General features: G+C 43.9%; 1 protein-coding gene across 8 annotated transcripts in view; it reads right to left on the bottom strand.

Annotated features, from left to right (window-relative positions):
- Positions 1 to 1443: 1443 nt before the first annotated feature.
- The window catches only part of LOC129860553 (E3 ubiquitin ligase RNF157-like), a 36009-nt gene continuing 14122 nt past the window's right edge, over positions 1444 to 23330 (bottom strand). The window contains exons 11-18 of one of the 8 annotated variants that reach the window (XM_055931074.1): positions 18396 to 18628; positions 16805 to 16907; positions 16616 to 16724; positions 16290 to 16498; positions 9648 to 9696; positions 7810 to 7917; positions 6332 to 6366; positions 2434 to 2515 (exon numbers count right to left, since the gene is read on the bottom strand). In XM_055931074.1, coding sequence (XP_055787049.1) covers positions 6332 to 6366; positions 7810 to 7917; positions 9648 to 9696; positions 16290 to 16498; positions 16616 to 16724; positions 16805 to 16907; positions 18396 to 18628 — 846 coding nt within the window. In that variant the 3' untranslated portion in view covers positions 2434 to 2515. Of the gene's footprint in view, positions 2516 to 6331; positions 6367 to 7809; positions 7918 to 9647; positions 9697 to 16289; positions 16499 to 16615; positions 16725 to 16804; positions 16908 to 18395; positions 18629 to 23330 lie in introns of all 8 variants that reach the window. The other 7 variants (XM_055931057.1, XM_055931065.1, XM_055931082.1 and 4 more) reach the window with 7 other exon arrangements.

The following is a 23330-nucleotide window of genomic DNA, read 5'->3' as shown; positions in this document are numbered from 1 at the left end:
AGACTGACCTAGACTTTCATGTTTTACTCTACAATCGCCTCATGCACCGCAAAGTATATTCCCTAGGTAACAGCTAGAAGTGCATTCAGTGTTGCACTTCAAAACCATGAATCATTTCACATACAGTACCAGTCAAAAGTTTGGACACTCCTACTCATTCAAAACTACGAAATAACACATATGGAATCATGTACTAACCAAAAAAGTGTTAAAACAAATCAAATAACATATTTTATATTTGAGATTCTTCAAACTAGCCACCCTTTGCCTTGATGACAGCTTTGCACACTCTTGGCATTCTCTCAACCAGCTTCATGAGGTAGTCACCTGGAATGCATTTCAACTAACAGGTGTGCCTTGTTAAAAGTTAATTTGTGGAATTTCTTCCCATCTTAATGCATTTGAGCCAATCAGTTGTGTTGTGACAAGGTAGGGGTGGTATACAGAAGATAGCACTATTTGGTAAAAGACCAAGTCCATTTTATGGCAGGAACAGCTCAAATAAGCAAAGAGAAACAACAGTTCATCATTACTTTAAGACATGAAGGTCAGTCATTGCGAAACATTTCAAGAACTTTGAACGTTTCTTCAAGTGCAGTCGCAAAAACCATCAATCGCTATGATGAAACTGTCTTTCATGAGGACAGCCACAGGAAAGGAAGCCCCAGAGTTACCTCTGCTGCAGAGGATATGTTCATTAGAGCTACCAGCCTCAGAAATAGCGGCCCAAATAAAAGCTTCAGAGTTTAAGTAACAGACACATCACAACATCAACTGTTCAGAGGAGACTGCGTGAATCAGGCCTTCATGGTTGAATTGCTGAAAAGAAACCACTACTAAAAGACTCCAATAAGAAGAAGAAACTTGCTTGGGCCAAGAAACACGAGCAATGGACATTAGACCGGTGGAAATCTGGTGTTTGGTCTGATGAGTCCATTTGTTTTTCAACAGGAAAATTACCCAACACACCTCCAGGCAGTGTAAGGGCTATTTGACCAAGAAGGAGAGTGATGGAGTGCTGCATCAGATGACCTGGCCTCCACCCAATTGAGATAAAATCAAATTTATTTGTCACATGCGCCGAATACAACAGGTGTAGTAGACCTTACAGTGAAATGCTTACTTACAAGCCCTTAACCAACAATGCTGTTTTAAGAAAATACCGAAGAGTGTGCAAAGCTGTCATCAAGGCAAAGGGTGGCTACTTTGAAGAATCTAAAATCTATTTTGATTTGTTTAACTTTTTTTTTTACGACATGATCCCATATGTGCTATTTCATAGTTGTGATGTCTTTACTATTATTCTACAAATGTAGAAAATAGTAAAAATAAACAAACATCCTTGAATGGGTAGGTGTGTCCAAACTTTTGACTGGTACTGTATAATCATCCACATAATAAACACATTTTTTGTTTAAACAAATAAAACACAGAACACGTGACAAAATTACCAGGAGAGCTTTACAATAAAAACAACATAAATTAAACAAAATAAAGGTTTTCACAAAATGAGAAAAAGGTTCAGGTTTGTCTATCAAACAGCACGTGTTTTTGTAGGGTGGTGTATGTGTTGGGAAAGGTGTGCAAGGGCTATATGGGGTGGTTCAAAGTTCAGAGGTCATTCTTCTATAGTTAATAATCCCAAAACAAATCATTACATTACATTCCACTCTGAGTTACACATACTCCATCGGCATCGTACATTCTCCCCTCTGTCTCCTTTACAGTTCAGTATCTACCACCATTTTGGAGCAAATCAAGTCCTCCATTTTGGATCAAATCCTCCATTCAGCACCACATTCAGCACATCCAGTTTCTTAGCTAACAAGGATAATCCCATTCAGACCAGGTAGTTGTGGGAGGACAGAACACTGCTGAGTACAGTAGGGCTGATTGGAGACATCAGAGCGCTGCATGCAAAACCATGGCCAGAGATTTCTGGTTCATGGACCGGAGTACACTGACCCCTGACTGGTTGCTTGTTAGAGGCAAGGGGAGGCATCTCAAAAGAAGAACTAATCACACAAAACACAAGACATTATGACACATTGAGGGGGGGGAGTGGTCTAACTCTAGCAGTCTCCTTCTTGGACTGTGGATTGGTTCAATCCTCTTCTCCAAGACTTCCCTGTTAGAATTAGCAACTGAGATAAACACTCCTCCTCTTTAGTCCAGAGTGAAGAGAAGTGTAGGATGGTTGAGTGAGGACACTGCCTAAGGATGGTTGAGGGACATGGGAGTTGGTTAATCAGGTGAGGAGATGCAGTAAGGAAGGTCTACTGCGCAATCATGAGGTTGCCTAAAATGAATAAAATATCAGTATGTGCTGTTATAGCACTGAGGTCGAAATTGGTTGCGTGTGTGTGTGGTCAGCGGCGTGGTGTGGGAGGTATGTGTTTGGGTCTCTGACTGTCCATTGTCTCCACCCCCTGCTCCTCCAGGTTGATATTACTGGTGGAGGCATGGTGGGAGAGGGGCTCCAACACTGGCTTATATCCTCCCAGATACATCAGACCTGAGAGAGAGCGAGAGAGAGCGAGAGAGCGAGAGAGAGCGAGACAGACAGACAGACAGACAGAGTCGAGAAAGAAAAGGGGAAAAAGAGAGAGAAAAAGAAAGGATGTAAGATAAAAACAAAATGCAAGGCCCTTGTGTTGAGTACTGTGCTAGCTGGTCTCTCTCCTTCTAGTGGGCGATAATGGTAATCTAAAGTCTGTGGCTGGCCAGTCTAACATGCTGACCAGACCGCTTGCGCGTCCGCCATCGAATGCATGTTCATTTTGTCCACCCACACCAGACGTGATCAGGACACGCAGGTTGAAATATCAAAACGAACTCTGAACTATATTAATTTGGGGACATGTCAAAAAATCATTAAATATTTATGTCAATTTAGCTAACTAGCTTGCTGTTGCTAGCTAATTTGTCCTGGGATATAAACATTGGGTTGTTATTTTACCTGAAAAGCACAAGGTCCTCTATTCCGTGATTTAATCCACAGATAAGAGTAAACCGAGTTTGTTTCGAGTAATCTCTACTCCTTAGGTTTCTTCTTTTGACTTTATATGGTGGTTGGCAACTAACTTTAAGGTGCATTACCACAACCAACTGGACTGGAGTGTGGACCTCAGTTCATCTTTCAATCACCCACGTGGGTATATGCTCCTAAAAACCAATGAGGAGATAGGGGAGGAGGGACTTGCAGCGTGTCAAGCATCACAAATAGAACCAAGTTCTATTTTAGCGCCTGGCTAAACAGACGCTAGTTGACGCCCTCGAGCAGTGTGGGTGCAATGATTGAATAACATGTACAGTGGCAAGAGAAAGTATGTGAACCCTTTGGAAATACCTGGATTTCTGCATAAATTGGTCATGAAGATCAGATCAAATTTTATTGAGCTCACAACAATAGACAAACACATCCTGCTTAAACTAATAACACACAAACAATTATACGTTTTCATGTCTTTATTGAACACACCGTGTAAACATTCAAAGTGCATGGTGGAAAAAGTATGTGAACCCTTGGATTCAATAACTGGTTGACCCTCCTTTGGCAGCAATAACATCAACCAAACGTTTTCTGTAGTTGCGGATTAGACCTGCGCAAAGGTCAGGAGGAATTTTGGACCATTCTTCTTTACAAAACTTTTTCAGTTCAGCAATATTCTTGTGATGTCTTGTGTGAACTGCTCTCTTGAGGTCATGCCACAGCATCTCAATCGGGTTGAAGTCAGGACTCTGACTGGGCCACTCCAGAAGGTGTATTTTCTTCTGTTGAAGCCATTCTGTTGTTGATCTACTTCTGTGTTTTTGGTCGTTGTCCTGTTGCATCACACAACTTCTGTTGAGCTTCAATTGGCGGTCAGATACCCTAACATTTTCCTGCAAAATGTCTTGATAAATTGGGAATACATTTTTCCGCCGATGATAGCAAACTGTCCAGGCCCTGAGGCAGCAAAGCAGCCCCAAACCCTGACGCTCCCTCCACCATACTTTACAGTGGGGGTGAGGTTTTGATGTTGGAGTGTTGTGCCTTTTTCCTCCACACATAGTGTTGTGTGTTCCTTCCAAACAACTCAACTGTAGTTTCATCTGTCCACAGAATATTTTGCCAGCAGCGCTGTGGAACATCCAGGTGCATTTTTGCAAACTTCAGACGCGCAGCAATGTTATTTTTGGACCGCAGTGGCTTCTTCCGTGGTGTCCTCCCATAAACACCATTCTTGTTTAGTGTTTTACGTATCGTAGACTCGTCAACAGAGATGTTATCGTGTTCCAGAGATTTCTGTAAGTCTTTAGCTGACACTCTAGGATTCTTCTTAGACCTCATTGCGCATTCTGCACTGTGCTCTTGCAGTCATCTTTGCAGGATGGCATCAGTAGCAACCTTTTCATTTTATAGACAATTTGTCTTACCGTGGACTGATGAACATCAAGGCTTTTAGATATACTTTTGTAACCCTTCCCAGCTTTATGCAAGTCAACAATTCTTAATCTTAGGTTTTCTGAGATCTCTTGTGTTCGAGGCATGGTTCACATCAGGCAATGCTTCTTGTGAATAGCAAACTCAAATTTTGTGAGTGTTTTTATAGGGCAAGGCAGCTCTAACCAACATCTCCAATCTCGTCTCATTGATTGGACTCCAGGTTAGCTGACTCCTGACTCCAATTAGCTTTTGGAGAAGTCATTAGCCTAGGGGTTCACATACTTTTTCCAACCTACACTGTTAATGTTTAAATTATGTATTCAATATAGACAAGAAAAATACAATAATTTCTGTGTTATTAGTTTAAGCACACTATGTTTGTCTATTGTTGTGACTTAGATGAAGATCAGATCAAAGGGTTCACATACTTTTTCTTGCCACTATGTGCACATTTATTTTGCAACGCATGTGACGTGAGCGGTGTGGTCAGCATGTAACTAGTCATAGAGATGGGGGGTTAAAGGCCTGCTGGGCTGGATGCACATTCAACAAGGGACCAATCCCAACTTCAGAAATGTGCACAAAACACTTTTACTAGACGTGTTTCTCAAGTTGGATTCGTCCATGAAAAACAGGAGAGCTGCGGTAGCTAGATGCAGGGTTGTGTACCAGCCCAACACCGACTGCACCTGAATGAACTAATCAAGGTGTCCTTGAGGATTAGTCAAAATGGGTGAATAAGTGCTGGACTGAAACTAATATAAACTCTGCACACCATTTGGCTCTCCAGGACCAAGGTGATAGGTCACTGCTCTACATCATGCAGCTACTAGTGGTTAATAATAGGTAGTGCATCTTCTTTGTTTCGTTGACGTTGAGTGAGAGGTTATTATCCTGAGAGCCCTCACCGCCTCCCTGTAGGCTGTCTCGTTGATGTTGGTAATCAAGCCTACCACTGTAGTGTTGTCTGCAAACTTGACGATTGAGTTGGAGGCGTGCATGACCATGCAGTCATGGGTGAACAGGGAGTACAGGAAAAGGCTGAGAACGCACCCTTGTGGGGCCCCAGTGTTGAGGATCAGCGGGATGGAGATGTTGTTTCCTACCTTCACCACCTGGGGGCGGCAAGGAGTCCAGGACCCAGTTGAATGCTGAGCTGTAGTCAATGAACAGCATTCTTACATAGGTATTCCTCTTGTCCAGATGGGATAGGGCAGTGTGATGACGATTGCATCGTCTGTGGACCGATTTGGGCGGTAAGAAAATTGAAGTGGGTCTAGGGTGTCAGGTAGGGTGGAGGTCATATGAACCTTGAATAGTCTCTCAAAGAACTTCATGATGACAGAAGTGAGTGCTACGTGGCGATAGTCATTTAGTTCAGTTACCTTAGCTTTCTTGGGAACAGGAACAAATGGTAGCCATCTTGAAAAATGTGGGGACAACAGACTGGGATTGGGATTGATTGAATATGTCCGTAAACACACCAGACAGCTGGTCTGCGCATGCTCTGTGGACGCGGCTAGGGATGCTATCTGGGCCGGCAGCCTTGCGAGGGTTAACACGTTTAAATGTTTTACTCACATCAGAGGAGAGCCCACAGTCTTTGGTAGCGGGCCATGTCGGTGGCACTGTATTGTACTCAAAGCGCACAAAGAAGTTGTTTAATTTGTCTGGGAGCAAGACGTCGATGTCCGCGATGGGGCTGGTTTTCTTTTTGTAATCCGTGATTGTCTGTAGAACCTGTGTTTGAGCCGTTGAATTCTTTGTCTCTATACTGACGCTTTGCTTGTTTGATTGCCTCCTTGCCATGATTAAATGTGGTGCTCCTCGCTTTCAGTTCTGAAAGTGCGAAGTTTAGTGAACAATCTCTAACCTATCAGCTAGCCACAGCTATAGCCATACCTATTCCTCAATGTGCACAGGGCACGAGTCCGCATCTGTCCATCCGAAAGAGAGAGAGAGAGGAGGAGCATCGAAAAGGAGACAGAAAATATTAAATGATGGATAAAGGAGAGAAACAAAGAGAGAGAATATAACACATTTACGCCACAGAGAATTCATCTGACAACAACCACAAAGAGTAGGGAGAGCGAGGTGAGGGGGCAGTGGGGGCAATACGTTGGGAGTTACAGGAATGGGAGGAGCTAAGGCTTCGTCTGCAATTATTATTATTTTTAATTTAGGCAGATTCCTTAAAGATTGACTTCCTTTTAAGACACATTTTTGAGAGTTAACGACGTGGTCTCTTCATTGAAATAACAGACATCCGTTAAAATAGGGAATGCTCTGAAGTAGCCAGACCTCTAAATCTCTGCGTTCACTCTGCAGCCTGAGCTTTTTAATAAAAAGGCCAGAAAACAGGGACTAGTCGTTTGAGAGTTGGTGGCCACAGAAACAGCACCCATATTAGAGTGCTACAGACTTAGAGAAACAAAGCTAAAGTGCAGTTTTTACACCTGTTTTTGGATACTAGTTGTTCTTGCCAAAACCAGCACCTGGATCTTGACACACTGCACTGGGTTTTCTCTTGCTCTTTGCATAGAGAAACAAAGCCTTTCACTCCCCTTCCCTCACTGTAACCTGCTTCAGCACAGCAGAGAGAGGACATCTAGCAAGCGAGGGAGAAGCAAAGGAGAAGGAGAGATAAGTCGCAGACGATAAGCAAAGTGGCTCGGAGCTGGCAGACACTGAACATTAACTTGGAACTCTGGGATGGAGCATAGAGAACAACCACACACCCACGCTCTCACACACACACACATGCTCTCACATACACGCTCTCACACACAAATGTAAAGACACACACACTTTCTCACACACAGGAGCTTTTTGCTGGGAGGAGAGGAGGAAGAGAGTGCATAACTACCCACTACTGAGAAAAACAACAAGAACGAACAACAACCACGGCAGTGAAGGATGGGGGGATGATGAGAAGAAAGAGGCCTCCTGTTCTAACTGCTGAGAAAGATACACTGTCTTGTGTTTGGTATGGATGGATCACCAATTACAGCCTCATTTATTTTGGGTCAATATTTTCTTCCTTCAATGTCACTGAATCTATTTCCTGAGCCATTTGAGATGAAACAACTCTAGTAGACCAACATTTTATGGGGTATATAATCCAATTCTCTCCCCTCTTCACTTTCTCCATTTGTAGTAATTAAAATATCAGCTAGAAACATAGGAACCTCAGTTGACTAAAAACTCTGTCTCCCTCTACCCTCTCCATTGTCTCTCTACCCTGACTTCTGTTCCACTGTTTCTCCTCTCCATGATCCCTCGCTCCCTTCTTATTTCCTTTCACTGACATCCCCATCTCTCCCCCGCCCCATGCCCAGTCTCAGCTTTGATTGGTCCATGTTCAGCAGGTTGCCACTCACCGGCGAATCGGCAGTCGGGAACCTGCTCATTGTCCAGCCCCCCCAAACAGGGTGTGTCGCAGAGGGCGTGATTGTTATTGGCCAACTCTGGACACCTGCTCCGCCCACCTGCAAGCGGGGGCAAAGGTCAAACAACAGTAGCCATGCACAGAAGGGGGTAGGGAGAGGGGGGTGTAAATGGGGGTCAGTAGCTTTTCGATGACTATGCGTGTGTGTGTGTGTGTGTGTGTAAAAGAGTGCATGGGTGAGATGATGTGATGATGGTTAGCATGTGGCTCAGGCTCAGAGGATGCACAAGGAGAAGCAGTGACACACGCGTGCAAACATGCATCACATGCACATGAACATATATAGAGACAGGATTCCTTTGGTTTCCTTATTAACTAATTCATTCATTGTCTGTTTATTGTTCACCACTCCACACATCCACTACAACTGGACTGGAGAAAAATACATATTAAGAAGATGCATGATGATAAAGATAATGTCACAAACAAACACACACAAAAGACACAAACATGCATAGTATTTAAACACACATTCATAAATAACACACACACACACACACACAAACTCTGGACAAACAAACACACACTCACACACACAAACTTTGAGGTCACGCACACGCACATTCACACACACTCAAACTCTGGGGACACAGAGGCAGGGTTAGAGGTTCAATCCCAATTTATCTGACTTTGAATGGTGGAATAGAGGAGGGAAAGCAGAGGAGAAGGAGAGGTGGGGAGGATATGACTCCAAACATATGTGCAACAAGAGAGACACACACAAACACACAAATATACTGTACACACACATTACATATCAGGGTGTGGAATCTAAGCAGTGCATGCAGAGCACAGCAGGCAAACATACACCAGCATTGGAAAACCAACGACATACACATACACACACAGAGCAAACTGAACCAAATGCATATGTGCAAACGGATGATTAGCGATGGTTTCACCGATGGTCAGTGTTATAACACTTTTTATGGATAGTTTGTAGAGCATCTACATATGGACTATCGACTCACTATGTACTAACCCTAGCCCTAACCCTAACCTTAGCAAGCAGTTGCTTATCAACAGGTAGTTTGTTGATAGTATGACCATTGTTCGAGCATCTACAGACGGAAAGTCCAGACTAGCCAAATAAAGTGTGTGACCAGTATTTTAGCCCACCTTATCATTTACAGTAAAGAGAATCTAGCATGGCACCCCTTAAAACACCCTGCCATCTCACTAATAATGAGCTTTATATGGTAGTTTATAGGATAGGGTGCTGTAACAGGGTAGTCAGTCACTAAAAGGCCATGTTAGAAAGGACAAAAGTGGAAATATTGTAAGAATTGATGAGCGAGTAAACCCTGAGACATTTTTTACTTAAATACATGTAGTAATTTGAATTCAAAGTCAATGAAAAGTAATTACTACTTAAAATGTATATGTGGTACTGACTCAAAACTAAATGAGAAGTCACATCAAGTTATAATAACAAATTAACCTTTTTCCCAGCATGCTCTACTGTAGGTATATTTTTGGGAATTGTTTTTAATATCTGTGTTTTTGCATGTACATTTTGTGATGACAGCACATTGGGGTTTACAGTGCAGTGTACAGATGATATTTATTCCCCAATGTAGGGCTTAGGCAAGGAGTTAGTTAGGGTGAGGCTTTAAGTTAGGATTAGTGGGTAACATTGTAATTGTGCTTAGACTGCTATGTACTTCTATCCTTTCCAGCATGGCCAGATAGTGAGGAGGGTAAAGTAGAGAGGGGTCAGAGGTGAGAGGTATAGGTATAGGTGAGAGGTCAATGATAGGTCCTATTTACCCTGCTTGTGGGAAGGAGAGGGGGAGTGTTCCTCTGTGACATAATTTCCCTGTGAGAAGGAGAGAGACAGATTCATGTTGTATTGTATATTTTATTTATTTACATGTTTTAATCTATAGCCATTCCTATAGCCAGCAGCATACCACCCTGCATACCACTACTGGCTTGCTTCTGAAGCTAAGCAGGGTTGGTCCTGGTCAGGCCCTGGATGGGAGACCAGATGCTGCTGGAAGTGGTGTTGGAGGGCCAGTAGGAGGCACTCTTTCCTCTGGTCTAAAAAATATCCCAATGCCCCAGGGCAGTGATTGGGGACACTGCCCTGTGTAGGGTGCCGTCTTTCGGATGGGACGTTAAACGGGTGTCCTGACTCTGAGGTCATTAAAGATCCCATGGCACTTATCGTAAGAGTAGGGGTGTTAACCCCGGTGTCCTGGCTAAATTCCCAATCTGGCCCTCAAACCATCATGGTCACCTAATAATCCCCAGTTTACAATTGGCTCATTCCTCCTCTCCCCTGTAACTATTCCCCAGGTCGTTGCTGCAAATGAGAACGTGTTCTCAGTCAACTTACCTGGTAAAATAAAATAAAAAATAAATAGTTTAGGTACTATATGGTATATGTATCTCTGAATCCTGCTCTTCTGACACAGCGACTGAGAAGTTATAATCTTTTGGCTCTATGGGTAGTTCCTTCACTATGAGGAAACACAAAAACAGTACAGAAATGCACTAAGAAATAATAAGGAACAGCATGTCAGAAAGCTCAATGTGAAGGAAGAACCCATAGAATCAAATCCCTTCTGGGAAAATTGGAACACAAACAACAACACGAAGAGCTACCTATCCAAAATGGAGATGTATGGATAAAACACTTCTCCAACCTTTTTGGCCATATAACAAAGAACATAAATGTATACATGATAATTTACAAAACTTAGAACCAGTTATTAAAAAGTACTACCAGAACCCATTGGATTATCCAATTCCATTGGATAAGCTACAGGACTAAATACAAACCTTCCAACCCAAAAAGGCCTGTATATTGATGGTATACTGAACTAAATGATAAAATATACAGACCATGAATTCAAATGGGCTATTCTTAAACTCTTCAACATTATCCTCAGCTCTGGCATCTTCACAATATTTGGAACCAAATTTGACCCCAATGATTACCGTGAAATCTGCGTCAACAGCAAAATCTTCTACAGTATCATCAATAGCAGTGAAAACAATGTCCCGAGACAATGTCAAATTGGCTTCTTACCAAAATACCGTGCGACAGACCATGTATACACCCTGAACATCCTTACAAATAAACAAAAGCACATTTTTCTAATTTTGTTTATTTAAAATTAGTTGACTCAATTTGGAGTCTGATGTACAAATTGATGGAAACTAGTGTTGAAAGAAAAAATGACATGATAAAATCAATGTACACAAACAACAAGTGTGCGTTAAAATTGGCAATAAACACAGATTTCTTTCTTCAGGGCCGTGAGGTGTGACAGGGATGCAGCTTGAGCCCACCCTCTTCAACATTTATATCAATGAATTGGCGTGGGCACTAGAACAGTCTGCAGCACCCGGCCTCACCCTACGGGACTCGGAAATAAAATGTCTACTGTTTGCTGATGATCTGGTGCTTCCGTCCCCAACCAAGGAGGGCCTACAGCAGCACCTACAGTCCCGTGAAAAAGTATATTTGAGATTCTTCAAAGTAGCCACCCTTTGCCTTGATGACAGCCCTGCACACTCTTGGCATTCTCTCAACCAGCTTCATGAGGTAGTCACCTGGAATGCATTTCAATTAACATGTGTGCCTTGTTAAACGTTAATTTGTGGAATTTCTTTCCTTAATGCATTTGAGCCAATCAGTTGTGTTGTGACAAGGTAGGGGTGGTATACAGAAGAAAACCCTATTTGGTAAAAGACAAAGTCCATATTATGTTAAGAACAGCTCAAATAAGCAAAGAGAAATGACAATCCATTGTTACTTTATGACATGAAGGTCAGTCAATGCTGAAAATGTCAAGACCTTTGAAAGTGCAGTCGCAAAAACCATCAAGCGCTATGATGAAACAGGAAAGGAAGACCCAGAGTTACCTCTGCTGCAGAGGATATATTTATTAGAGTTAACTGCACCTCAGATTGCAGCCCAAATAAGAAGAGACTTACTTCGGCCAAGAAACACGAGCAATGGATATTAGACCGGTGGAAATCTGTTGTTTGGTCTGACGAGTCCAAATTTGAGATTTTTGGTTCCAACCGCCGTGTCTTTGTGAGACGCGGAGTAGGTGAACGGATGATCTCTACATGTGTGGTTCCCACCGTGAAGCATGGAGGAGGAGGTGTGGGGTTGCTTTGCTTCTGAAACTGTGATTTATTTAGAATACAAGGCACACTTAACCAGCATGGCTACCACAGCATTCTGCAGCGATAAGCCATCCCATCTGGTTTGCGCTTAGTGGGACTAACATTTGTTTTTCAACAAGACAATGACTCAACACATCTCTAGACTGTGTAAGGGCTGTTTGACCAAGGAGAGTGATGGAGTGCTGCAACAGATGACCTGGCCTCCACAATCACCTGACCTCAAACCAATTGAGATGGTTTGGGATGAATTGGACCGCAGAGTGAAGGAAAAGCAGCCAGCAATTGCCCAGCATTTGTGAGAACTCCTTCAAGACCGTTGGAAAAGCATTCCAGGTGAAGCTGGTTGAGAGAATGCCAAGAGTGTGCAAAGCTGTCATCAAGGCAAAGGTTGGATACTTTGAAGAATCTAAAATATATTTTGATTTGTTTAACACTTTTTTGGTTTGTACATGATTCCATATCTGTTAGTTCATAGTATTGATGTCTTCACTATTATTCTACAATGGAGAAAATAGTAAAAATAAAGAAAAACCCTTGAATGAGTAGGTACTGTATATACTTATTTGGATGAGATGTGTCCCATTATGTCTGGCGAAAATCAAACATTTCACCCCACAGTAAGAACCTCAACGGTCAAGCATGGTGGTGGTAATTGGTTTGGGAATGCCTTGCTGAGTCAGGACCTGGATGACTTGCCTTAATAAAAGGAACCATTAATTCTGCTCTGTATCAGACAATTCTACAGGAGAATGTCAGGCCATCTGTCTGTGAGCTGAAGCTGAAGCACAGCTGGGTCAAGCAGCAAGACAATGATACGAAACATAATCAATACTGCATGAAAATTGATAAAAAGCAACAAATTTGAAGCTTTGCAATGGCCTAGTCAAAGTCCAGACCTAATCCCAATTGAGATGTTGTGGCAGAACTTGAAACGAGCAGTACACGCTTGAATACCCACAAATGTGGCTGAGTTAATGCAGTTCTGCATGCAAGAGTGGGCCAAAATTCCTTCACAGCGATGTGAGAGACTGATCAACAACTACAGAAAGCCTTTGGTTGCAGTCATTGCAGCTAAAGATGGCACAACCAGTTAAGGGGGCAATTACTTTTTCACACGAGGGAATTGGGTGTTTTTCCCTTTATCTAATAATAGGTTTTGGTTGAAGATCTGATAACATTCAGTATCAAAAATATGCAAAAGTAGAGAAAATCAGAAAGGAGTCAAATACTTTTTCACAACACTGTAGATCTTCTGCACAGATTCTGTCAGACTTGGGCCCTGACAGTGAAACTCAGTAAGACAAAAATAATGGTGCCCCAAAAAAGGTCCAGGTGCCAGGACAACAAATACAAATTCTATCTAGACACGGTTGCCCTAGCGCACACAAAGAATTATACCTACCTCAGCCTAGACATCAATAACACAGGTAACTTCGACAAGGTTGTGAATGATCTAAGAGACAAGGCAAGAAGGGCCTTCTATGACATAAACTCGACGTCCCAATTAGAATCTGGCCCAAAACTACTTCAATCAGTTATAGAATCCATTGCCCTTTATGGTTGTGAGGTCTGGGGTCCACTCGCCAACCAAGAATTCACAAAATGGGACAAACACCCAAATGACACTCTGCATGCAGAATTCTGACAAAATATACTTTGTGTACAACGCAAAACCCCAAACAATGCATGCAGAGCAGAATTAAGACTATAGTTATCACAATCTGGAGAAGAGCTGTTAAATTCCACTATCACCTAAAAGGAAGCGATGCCCACACATTCCACATCAAAGCCCTCATCTACAGATGAGAAGTCCTCATCTACCTAGAGAAGTCCCCTCAGCCAGCTGGTTCTGGGGCTTTATTCACACCCACAAACAGAACCCACAGAGCCCCAGACCAGCAACACAATTAGACCCAACCAAATTATGAGAAAGCAAAAATATTACTATGACACACTGGAAAGAATCAACCAAAAAACAGAGCAAATTAGAATGCTACCTGGCCCTAAACAGAGAGTACACAGTACACACTGAGACTGACCCAAATGTAAGAAGATTCTTGACTATGTACAGACCCAGTGAGCAGAGTCTTGCTATTGAGAGAGGTCGCCATAGTCACACCTGGCTCTGAAGTGCCCACTGTCCACAAAAGGAAACTGAGCTGCACTTCCTAACCTCCTGCCAAATGTATGACCACATTACCACAGATCACACAGACCCACAAAGAATTTGAAAACAAATCCAACATTGATAAACTGCCATACCTGTTAGGCGAAATACCACAATGTGACATCACAGCAGCAAGATTTGTGGCCCGTTGCAATGACAAGAGGGCAACCAGTGGAGCACAAACATTCTAAATACCACCAATATTTATCGTTTATTTATCTTCCCCCACTATTCGTACTACAACTATTTGCACATTGCTAAATCCAGCAGCATACCACCACTGGCTTGCTTCTGAAGCTAAGCAGGGTTGGTCCTGGTCAGTCCCTGGATGGGAGACCAGATGCTGCTGGAAGTGGTGTTGGAGGGCCAGTAGGAGGCACTCTTTCCTCTGGTCTAAAAAAAATATCCCAATGCCCCAGGGCAGTGATTGGGATTTGACACTGCCCTGTGTAGGGTGCCGTCTTTCGGATGGGACGTTAAACGGGTGTCCTGACTCTCTGAGGTCATTAAAGATCCCATGGCACTTATCGTAAGAGTAGGGGTGTTAACCCCGGTGTCCTGGCTAAATTCCCAATCTGGCCCTCAAACCATCATGGTCACCTAATAATCCCCAGTTTACAATTGGCTCATTCATCCCCCTCCTCTCCCCTGTAACTATTCCCCAGGTCGTTGCTGCAAATGAGAACGTGTTCTCAGTCAACTTACCTGGTAAAATAACGGTAAAATAAAAATAAATAAAATAAAGATGTTCGATTGGGTTCAAGTCCGGGCTCTGGCTGGGCCACTCAAGGACATTAAGACTTGTCCCGAAGCCATTCATGCGTTGTATTGGCTGTGTGCTTAGGGTCGTTGTTCTGTTTGAAGGTGAATCTTTGCCACAGTCTGAGGTCCTGAGAGCTCTGGAGCAGGTTTTCATCAAGGATCTCTCTGTACTTTGCCTCGATCACACCCAGTCTCCCAGTCCCTGACACTGAAAAACATCCCCACAGCATGATGCTGCCACCACCATGCTTCACTGTAGGGATGGTGCCAGGTTTCCTCCAGACGTGACACTTGGCATTCAGGCCAAAGAGTTCAATCGTAGTTTCATCAGACCAGAGAATCTTCTTTTCATGGTCCGAGAGTTTTTAGGTGCCTTTTTGCAAACTCCAAGTGGGCTGTCATGTGCCTTTTAATGAGGAGTGGCTTATGTCTGGCCACTCTACCATAAAGGCCTGATTGGTGGAGTGCTACAGAGATGGTTGTCTTTATGGAAGGTTCTCCCATCTCCACAGAGGAATTCTAGAGCTCTGTCAGAGTGACCATTGGGTTTTGGTCCCCTCCCTGACCAAGGTCTTTCTTCCCCGATTACTCAATTTGGCTGGGCAGCCAGCTCTAGGAAGAGTCTCGGTGGTTCCAAACTTCTTCCATTTAAGAATGGTGGAGGCCACTGTTCTTGGGGACCTTCAATGCTGCAGAAATGTTTTGGTACCCTTCCGTAGATCTGTGCCTCGACACAATCCTGTCTCGGAGCTCTACGGACAATTCCTTCAACCTTATGGTTTCGTTTTTGCTCTGACATACACTGTCAACTCTGGGACCTTATATAGACAGGAGTGTGCCTTTCCAAATCATGTCCAATCAATTGAATTTAACACAGGTGGACTCCAATCAAGTTGTAGAAACATCTCAAGGATGAGCAATGGAAACAGAAAGAATCTGAGCTCAATTTCAAGTCTCATAGCAAAGCGTTGGAATACTAATGTAAAGAAGTTTTTTGTTGTTGAAATTTTTAAAATAAATTTGCAAAAATGTCTAAAACCTGTATTCACTTTGTCATTACAGGGTATTGTGTGTCAATTGCTGAGGAAAAACATTTATTTAATCATTTTTAGAATAAAGCTGTAACGTAACAAAATGTGGTAAAAGTCAAGGGGTCTGAATATTTCCGAAGGCACTGTATGTTTCCAATGCCAATACATCCCCATTGAATTGAATTGAGAGAGTGAGAGACAGAGAAAAGAGAGAGGGGGGTATTCTCTATATCACAACAAGCCATTTTTCTAGGAGTACCCCACTCTATCCTCTCTCCTCCCCCTGTTCCCCCTCATGTTTCTCACCTCCCCGTCCTGCTGTGATGGTCCCCGGCTCTCCATCGGTGCGTCCTGGATCTTCTCCCCCTCTGTGTCTCCCCCCTCCACCTCTCCCTCCGGTCCGGCCAGGTAGGAACCAGACATGGAGGACAGGGTGTCAGTGCTGATCTGAGAGTGCTGGCTGTGGGAGAAAGCCATGGACATGACTGACTGGGCCAGGCTACTGCTCACTGGATCTGTGTGGGAGAGAGAGAGAGAGCGAGAGAGAGGAGGAGACAATTAACATGTTTTATAATTTGACACATTGGACACATTTTCCATTGCCCACCCCCTGACAGCCCCAGCAGGACTACCTTCAGGGGAGGTGATGGTGGAGGAGAAAGGTGTCCCAGTACAGGAGGACTGGTCTATGGCTCCAGACGAGGATAGAGTCAGGTTCTCACTCTCTGAAGTTACACCACTCTGGAACAGAGAGAGTAAGGTCAAACATACACCGGACAGACAAACACGCATACACAAACTGTGTCAGAATGTCAGTGTACCTCAAGTTGTTGTTTCCGGCGGCAGGCCTGAACCTCTGATTCACTGTGTTGTGACTTCTTTCCCTCCTCCCCTGGCAGCACCGAAGAATTCTGGGGGGGAGACCTGACACATCCCACAATGCAACCGTCAGAATCATAAACACCACAGCAAACACTAACAACTCTCCCTTTGTCCGGACATAAACACTACATGAATAGTATAGCCCATCTGTGAACACCTGCTCATCGAACATCTCATTCCAAATCATGGGCATTAATATGGAGTTGGTCCCCCCCTTTGCTGCTACAACAGCCTCCACTCTTCTGGGAGTGTTTTCCACTAAATGTTGGAACATTTCTGCGGGGACTTGCTCCATTCAGCCACAAGAGCATCAGTGAGGTCATGCACGGATGTTGGGCTATTAGGCCTGGCTCGCAGTCAACGTTCCAATTCATACCAAAGTTAGTCGATGGGGATGAGATCAGGGCTCTGTGCAGGCCAGTCAAGTTCTTCCACACCGATCTCGACAAACCATTTCTGTATGGACCTCGCTTTGTGCACGGGAGCATTGTCATGCTGAAACAGGAAAGGGCCTTCCCCAAACTGTTGCCACAAAGTTGGAAGCACAGAATCGTCTACAATGTACTTGTATGTTGTAGCGTTAAGATTCCCCTTCACTGGAGCTAAGGGGACTAGCTCGAACCATGAAAAACAGCCCCAGACCATTATTCTTCCTCCACCAAACTTTACAGTTGGCACTTTGCATTCGGGCAGGTAGCGTTCTCCTGGCATCAGCCAAACACAGATTTGTCCGTTGGACTGCCAGATGGTGAAGCATGATTCATCACTCCAGTGAAGGCGTCCAATGGCGGCAAGCTTTACAACCACTCCAGCCGACGCTTGTCATTGCGCCTGGTGATCTTAGGCTTGTGTGCGGCTGTTCAGCCTTGGAAACCCATTTCATGAAGCTCCCGACGAACAGTTCTTGGGCTGACGTTTCTTCCAGAGGCAGTTTGGAACTTGGTAGTGAGTGTTGCAACTGAGGACAGAGAATTTTTTCAGCACTCTGCGGTCCCGTTCTGTGAGCTTGTGTGGCCTACCACTTCACGGCTGAGCCATTGTTGCTCATAGACATTTCCACTTCACAATAACAGCACTTATAGTTCACCAGGGCAGCTCTAGCTGGGCAGAAATTTGACGAACTGACTTGTTGGAAAGATGGCATCCTATGAAGGTGCCACGTTGAAAGTCACTGAGCTCTTCAGTAAGGCCATTCTACTGCCAATGTTTGTCTATGGAGATTGCTTGAATGTGTGCTCGATTTTATACAACTGTCATTAATGGGTGTGGCTAAAATAGCCAAATCCTCTAATTTTGAAGGGGTGTCCACATACTTTTGAATATATAGTGTATTTTCTATTAGCTAAATAGGAAATGAATTCCTATTCAAATGTACAGTATGTTTGTATGTGTCTGCATCCCAAATGGCACCCTACTCCCCATGTAGTGCACAACTTTTGAACAGACCTCAGGTCAAAACTAGTGCACTTTATAGGGAATATGGTGCCATTTGGGACATAACCCATGTCCCCAGGTGTTTGCACCACTTACTTGGAGCCGCTCTTCTTCAGTTTGAGTCCCTGGCTTGAGTTGGAGTGGTCCAGGGGGGACATTGAGTGTGCCGGGGCGGGGTGGGTCTCACTGCTGTAGGGGGGCAGGGTCCCCGAGATGTGGCCCCCAGAGAGGTCCTGCAGAGGGGGAGCAGAGGGAGACACGCTCAGGGGCCCGTTCAGAGCCTCCAGGAGGGACACGACCTCATACCCTGGGGGAATGTGATCCGACACCTGGGGGAGGGTGGGGGGAAAGGAGAGAGAGGAAGGATGTGACAAGGGTAGAAAGAACAAAAAAAAGAGATGAGCTGTTATGTTGCTATACGCCAGCGGTCACTAAACGATTACATTTTTTCATGTTGCTCTGTTGGCGGGAAGGTGCACTTCATTCAGAAGCCCTGCACACCGGGTAGGCAAAGTGTTCCCATTTTGAACCATTTCATCTGTCTGAAAAGACAAACTCCACCTACCCTGTGGACCGGGAGATCTGTGGCTAAATCGAGTGTGCCTACTGCCCTGGCCAATCAGATAGCTCAAATCACCATGCCTACAGCTATATATACAGTTGAAGTTGGAGGTTTACATACACTAAGGTTGGAGAGCTAACCATGTCTTGCTCCCAGACAAACTAAACAACTTCTTTGCTCACTGAGGACAATGCTCGCTTTGAGGACAATACAGTGCCACCGACACGGCCCGCTACCAAAACCTGCGGGCTCTCCTTCACCGCAGCCAATGTGAGTAAAACATTTAAACGTGTTAACCCTCGCAAGACTGCCAGCCCAGACGGTATCCCTAGCCGCATCCTCAGAGCATGCGCAGACCAGCTGGCTGGTGTGTTTACGGACATATTCAATCAATCCCTATCCCAGTCTGCTGTTCCCACATTTTTCAAGATGGCTACCATTGTTCCTGTTCCCAAGAAAGCCAAGGTAACTGAGCTAAACGACTATCGCCCCATAGCACTCACTTCTGTCATCATGAAGTGCTTTGAGAGACTAGTCAAGGATCATATCACCTCAACCCTACCTGACACCCTAGACCCACTCCAATTTGCTTACCGCCACAATAGGTCCACAGATGACACTATCACACTGCCCTAACCCATCTGGACAAGAGGAATACCTATGTAATACCTATGTATCGACTACAGCTCAGCATTTAACACCATAGTACCCTCCAAACTCGTCATTAAGCTCAAGACCCTGGGTCTCGACCTCGCCCTGTGCAACTGGGTCCTGGACTTTCTGACAGGACGCCCCCAGGTGGTGAGGGTAGGAAACAACATCTCCACCCCGCTGATCCTCAACACTGGGGCCCCACAAGGGTGCGTTCTCAGCCCTCTCCTGTACTCCCTGTTCACCCATGACTGCGTGGCCATGCACGCCTCCAACTCAATCGTCAAGTTTGCAGACAACACTACAGTGGTAGGCTTGATTACCAACAATGACGAGACGGCCTACAAGGAGGATGTGAGGGCCCTCGGAGTGTGGTATCAAGAAAATAACCTCACACTCAACGTCAACAAAACAAAGGAGATGATTGTGGACTTCAAGAAACAGCAGAGGGAGCACCCCACTATCCACATCGACGGGACAGTAGTGGAGAAGGTGGAAAGTTAAGCTCCTCGGTGTACACATCACGGACAAACTGAAATGGTCCCCCCACACAGACAGCGTGGTGAAGAAAGCGCAACAACGCCTCTTCAACCTCAGGAGGCTGATGAAATTTGTCTTGTCACCAAAAACACTCAAACTTTTACAGATGCACAATCGAGAGCATCCTGACGGGCTGTATCACTGCCTCGTGCGGCAACTTTTCCGCCCACAACAATAAGGATCTCCAGAGGGTAGTGAGGTCTGCACAATGCATCACCGGGGGCAAACTACCTGCCCTCCAGGACACCTACACCACCCAATGTCACAGGAAGGCCAAAAAGATCATCAAGGACAACAACCACCCGAGCCACTGCCTGTTCACCCCGCTATCATCCAGAAGGTGAGGTCAGTACAGGTGCATCAAAACAACTTCTATCTCAAGGCCATCAGAATGTTAAACAGCCATCACTAACATTGAGTGACTGCTGCCAACATACTGACTCAAATCTCTAGCCACTTTAATAATAAAAAATTGGATGTAATAAATGTATCACTAGTCACTTTAAACAATACCCCTTTATATAATGGTTACATACCCTACATTACTCATTGTAATGTCTGGAGAGTGATGGGTGTGGAGTCAGACGCAGAGAGCAGAAGGTTGACGGGAAAAAGGCTTTAATGTCCTTTCGTAAAGTAACCAGTTACAAACATGGGTGAAGCCCAAAACACAGGCGCAACAAACCCAAAACCATAGTTACCAAAATACCGGACAGCGAAAACCCAAAAGAACACAAACACCACTAACGTAAAATAACAACAAGACCGCACAAACACCAGCGGGCTAAACGAACTTAAATAACACCCATCCCAAAACCCCAACAAGGAACAGGTGAAAACAATTAGACAAAAACAAACGAAAAGGAAAAAGGGATCGGTGGCAGCTAGTAGACCGGCGACAACGACCGCCGAGCGCCACCCAAACAGGAAGGGGAGCCACCTTCGGTGGTATTCGTGACACTCATCCCATATGTATATACTGCACTCTACCATCTACTGCATCTTGCCTATGCCATACGGCCATCGCTCATCCATATATTTATATGTAAATATTCTTATTCATTCCTTTACACTTGTGTGTAAAATGTAGTTATTGTGAAATTGTTAGATTACTTGTTAGATATTACTGCATGGTCGGAACTAGAAGCACAAGCATTTCGCTACACTCACATTAACATCTGCTAACCATGTGTATGTGACGAATAAAATGTGATTTGATTTAAGTCATTAAACCTAATTTTTCAAGCACTCCACAAATTTCTTGTTAACAAACTATAGTTTTGGTAAGTCGGTTAGGACATCTACTTTGTGCATGACACAAGCCATTTTTCCAACAATTGTTTACAGACAGATAATTTCACTTATACTTCACTGTGTCACAATTCCAGTGGGTCAGAAGTTTACATACACTAAGTTGACTGTGCCTTTAAACAGCTTGGAAAATTCCAGAATATTCTGTCATGGCTTTAGAAAATTCTGATAGGCTAATTGACATAAGTTGAGTCAATTGGAGGTGTACCGCTGGATGTATTTCAAGGCCTACCTTCAAACTCAGTGCCTCTTTGCTTGACATCATGGGAAAAACAAAAGAAATCAGCCAAGACTCCAGAAAAAAACTTGTAGACCTCCACAAGTCTGGTTCATCCTTTCGGAGCAATTTCTAAATGCCTGAAGGTACCACTCTCATCTGTACAAACAATAGTACCAAAGTATAAACACCATGGGACCACACAGACGTCATACCGCTCAGGAAGGAGACGCGTTCTGTCTCCTAGAGATGAACGTACTTTGGTGTGAAAAGTGCAAATCAATCCCAGAACAACAGCAAAGGACCTTGTCAAGATGCTGGAGGAAACAGGTACAAAAGTATCTATATCCACAGTAAAACGAGTCCTATATTGACATAACCTGAAAGGCCGCTCAGCAAGGAAGAAGCCCCTGCTCCAAAACTGCCATAAAAAAAGCCAGACTACGGTTCGCAACTGCACATGGTGACTTTTTGGAGAAATGTCCTCTGTTCTGATGAAACAAAAATAGAACTGTTTGGCCATAATGACCATTGTTACGTTTGGAGGAAAAAGGGGGAGGCTTGCAAGCCAAAGAACACCATCCCAACTGTGAAGCACAGGGGTGGCAGCATCATGTTGTGGGGGTGCTTTGCTGCAGGAGGGACTGGTCCACTTCACAAAACAGATGGCATCATGAGGTAGGAAAATTATGTGAATATATTGAAGCAACATCTCAAGACATCGGTCAGGAAGTTAAAGCTTGGGCGCAAATGGGTCTTCCAAATGGACAATGACCCCAAGCATACTTCCAAAGTTGTGGCAAAAGGGCTTAAGGACAACAAAGTCAAGGTATTGGAGTGGCCATCACAAAGCCCTGACCTCAATCCAATAGAACATTTGTGGGCAGAACTGAAAAAGTGTGCGCGAGCAAGGAGGCCTACAAACCTGACTCAGTTACACCAGCTCTGTCAGGATGAATGGGCCAAAATTCACCCAACTTATTGTGGGAAGCTTGTGGAAGGCTACCCGAAACGTTTGACCCATGTTAAACTTCTGACCCACTGGGAATGTGATGAAAGAAATAAAAGCTGAAATAAATAATTTCTCTCTACTATTATTCTAACATTTCACATTCTTAAAATAAAGTGATGATCCTAACTGACCTAAGACAGGGAATTTTTACTAGGATTAAATGTCAGGAATTGCAAAAAACTGAGTTTAAATGTATTTGGCTAAGGTGTATGTAAACTTACGACTTCAACAGTATACAGACCAGTCAAAATTTTGGACACACCTACTCATTCAAGGGTTTTTCTTTATTTTTACTATTTTCTACATTGTAGAATAGCGAATACATCAAAACTATGAAATAACACATATGGAATCATGTACTAACCAAAAAAGTGTTAAACAAATTTTGTAGCCACCCTTTGCCTTGATGACAGCTTTGCACACTCTTAGCATTCTCTCAACCAGCTTCATGAGATAGTCACCTGGAATGCATTTCAATTAACAGGTGTGCATTGATAAAAGTTAATTTGTGTAATTTCTTTCCTTCATAATGCATTTGAGCCAATCAGTTGTGTTGTGACAAGGTAGGGGTGGTATACAGAAGATAGCACTATTTGGTAAAAGACCAAGTCCATAGTATGTTAAGAACAGCTCAAATAAGCAAAGAGAAACGACAATACCTTGTTACTTTAAAACATGAAGGTCAATCAATGCTGAAAATGTCAAGACCTTTGAAAGTACAGTCGCAAAAACCATCAA

The sequence above is a fragment of the Salvelinus fontinalis genome, chromosome 1 (assembly GCF_029448725.1).
Source record: "Salvelinus fontinalis isolate EN_2023a chromosome 1, ASM2944872v1, whole genome shotgun sequence".
In the NCBI taxonomy this organism is placed as follows: Eukaryota; Metazoa; Chordata; class Actinopteri; order Salmoniformes; family Salmonidae; genus Salvelinus; species Salvelinus fontinalis.
Note: the sequence above shows the minus strand (reverse complement) of the source record. Positions and strands in the feature narration are given on the sequence as shown.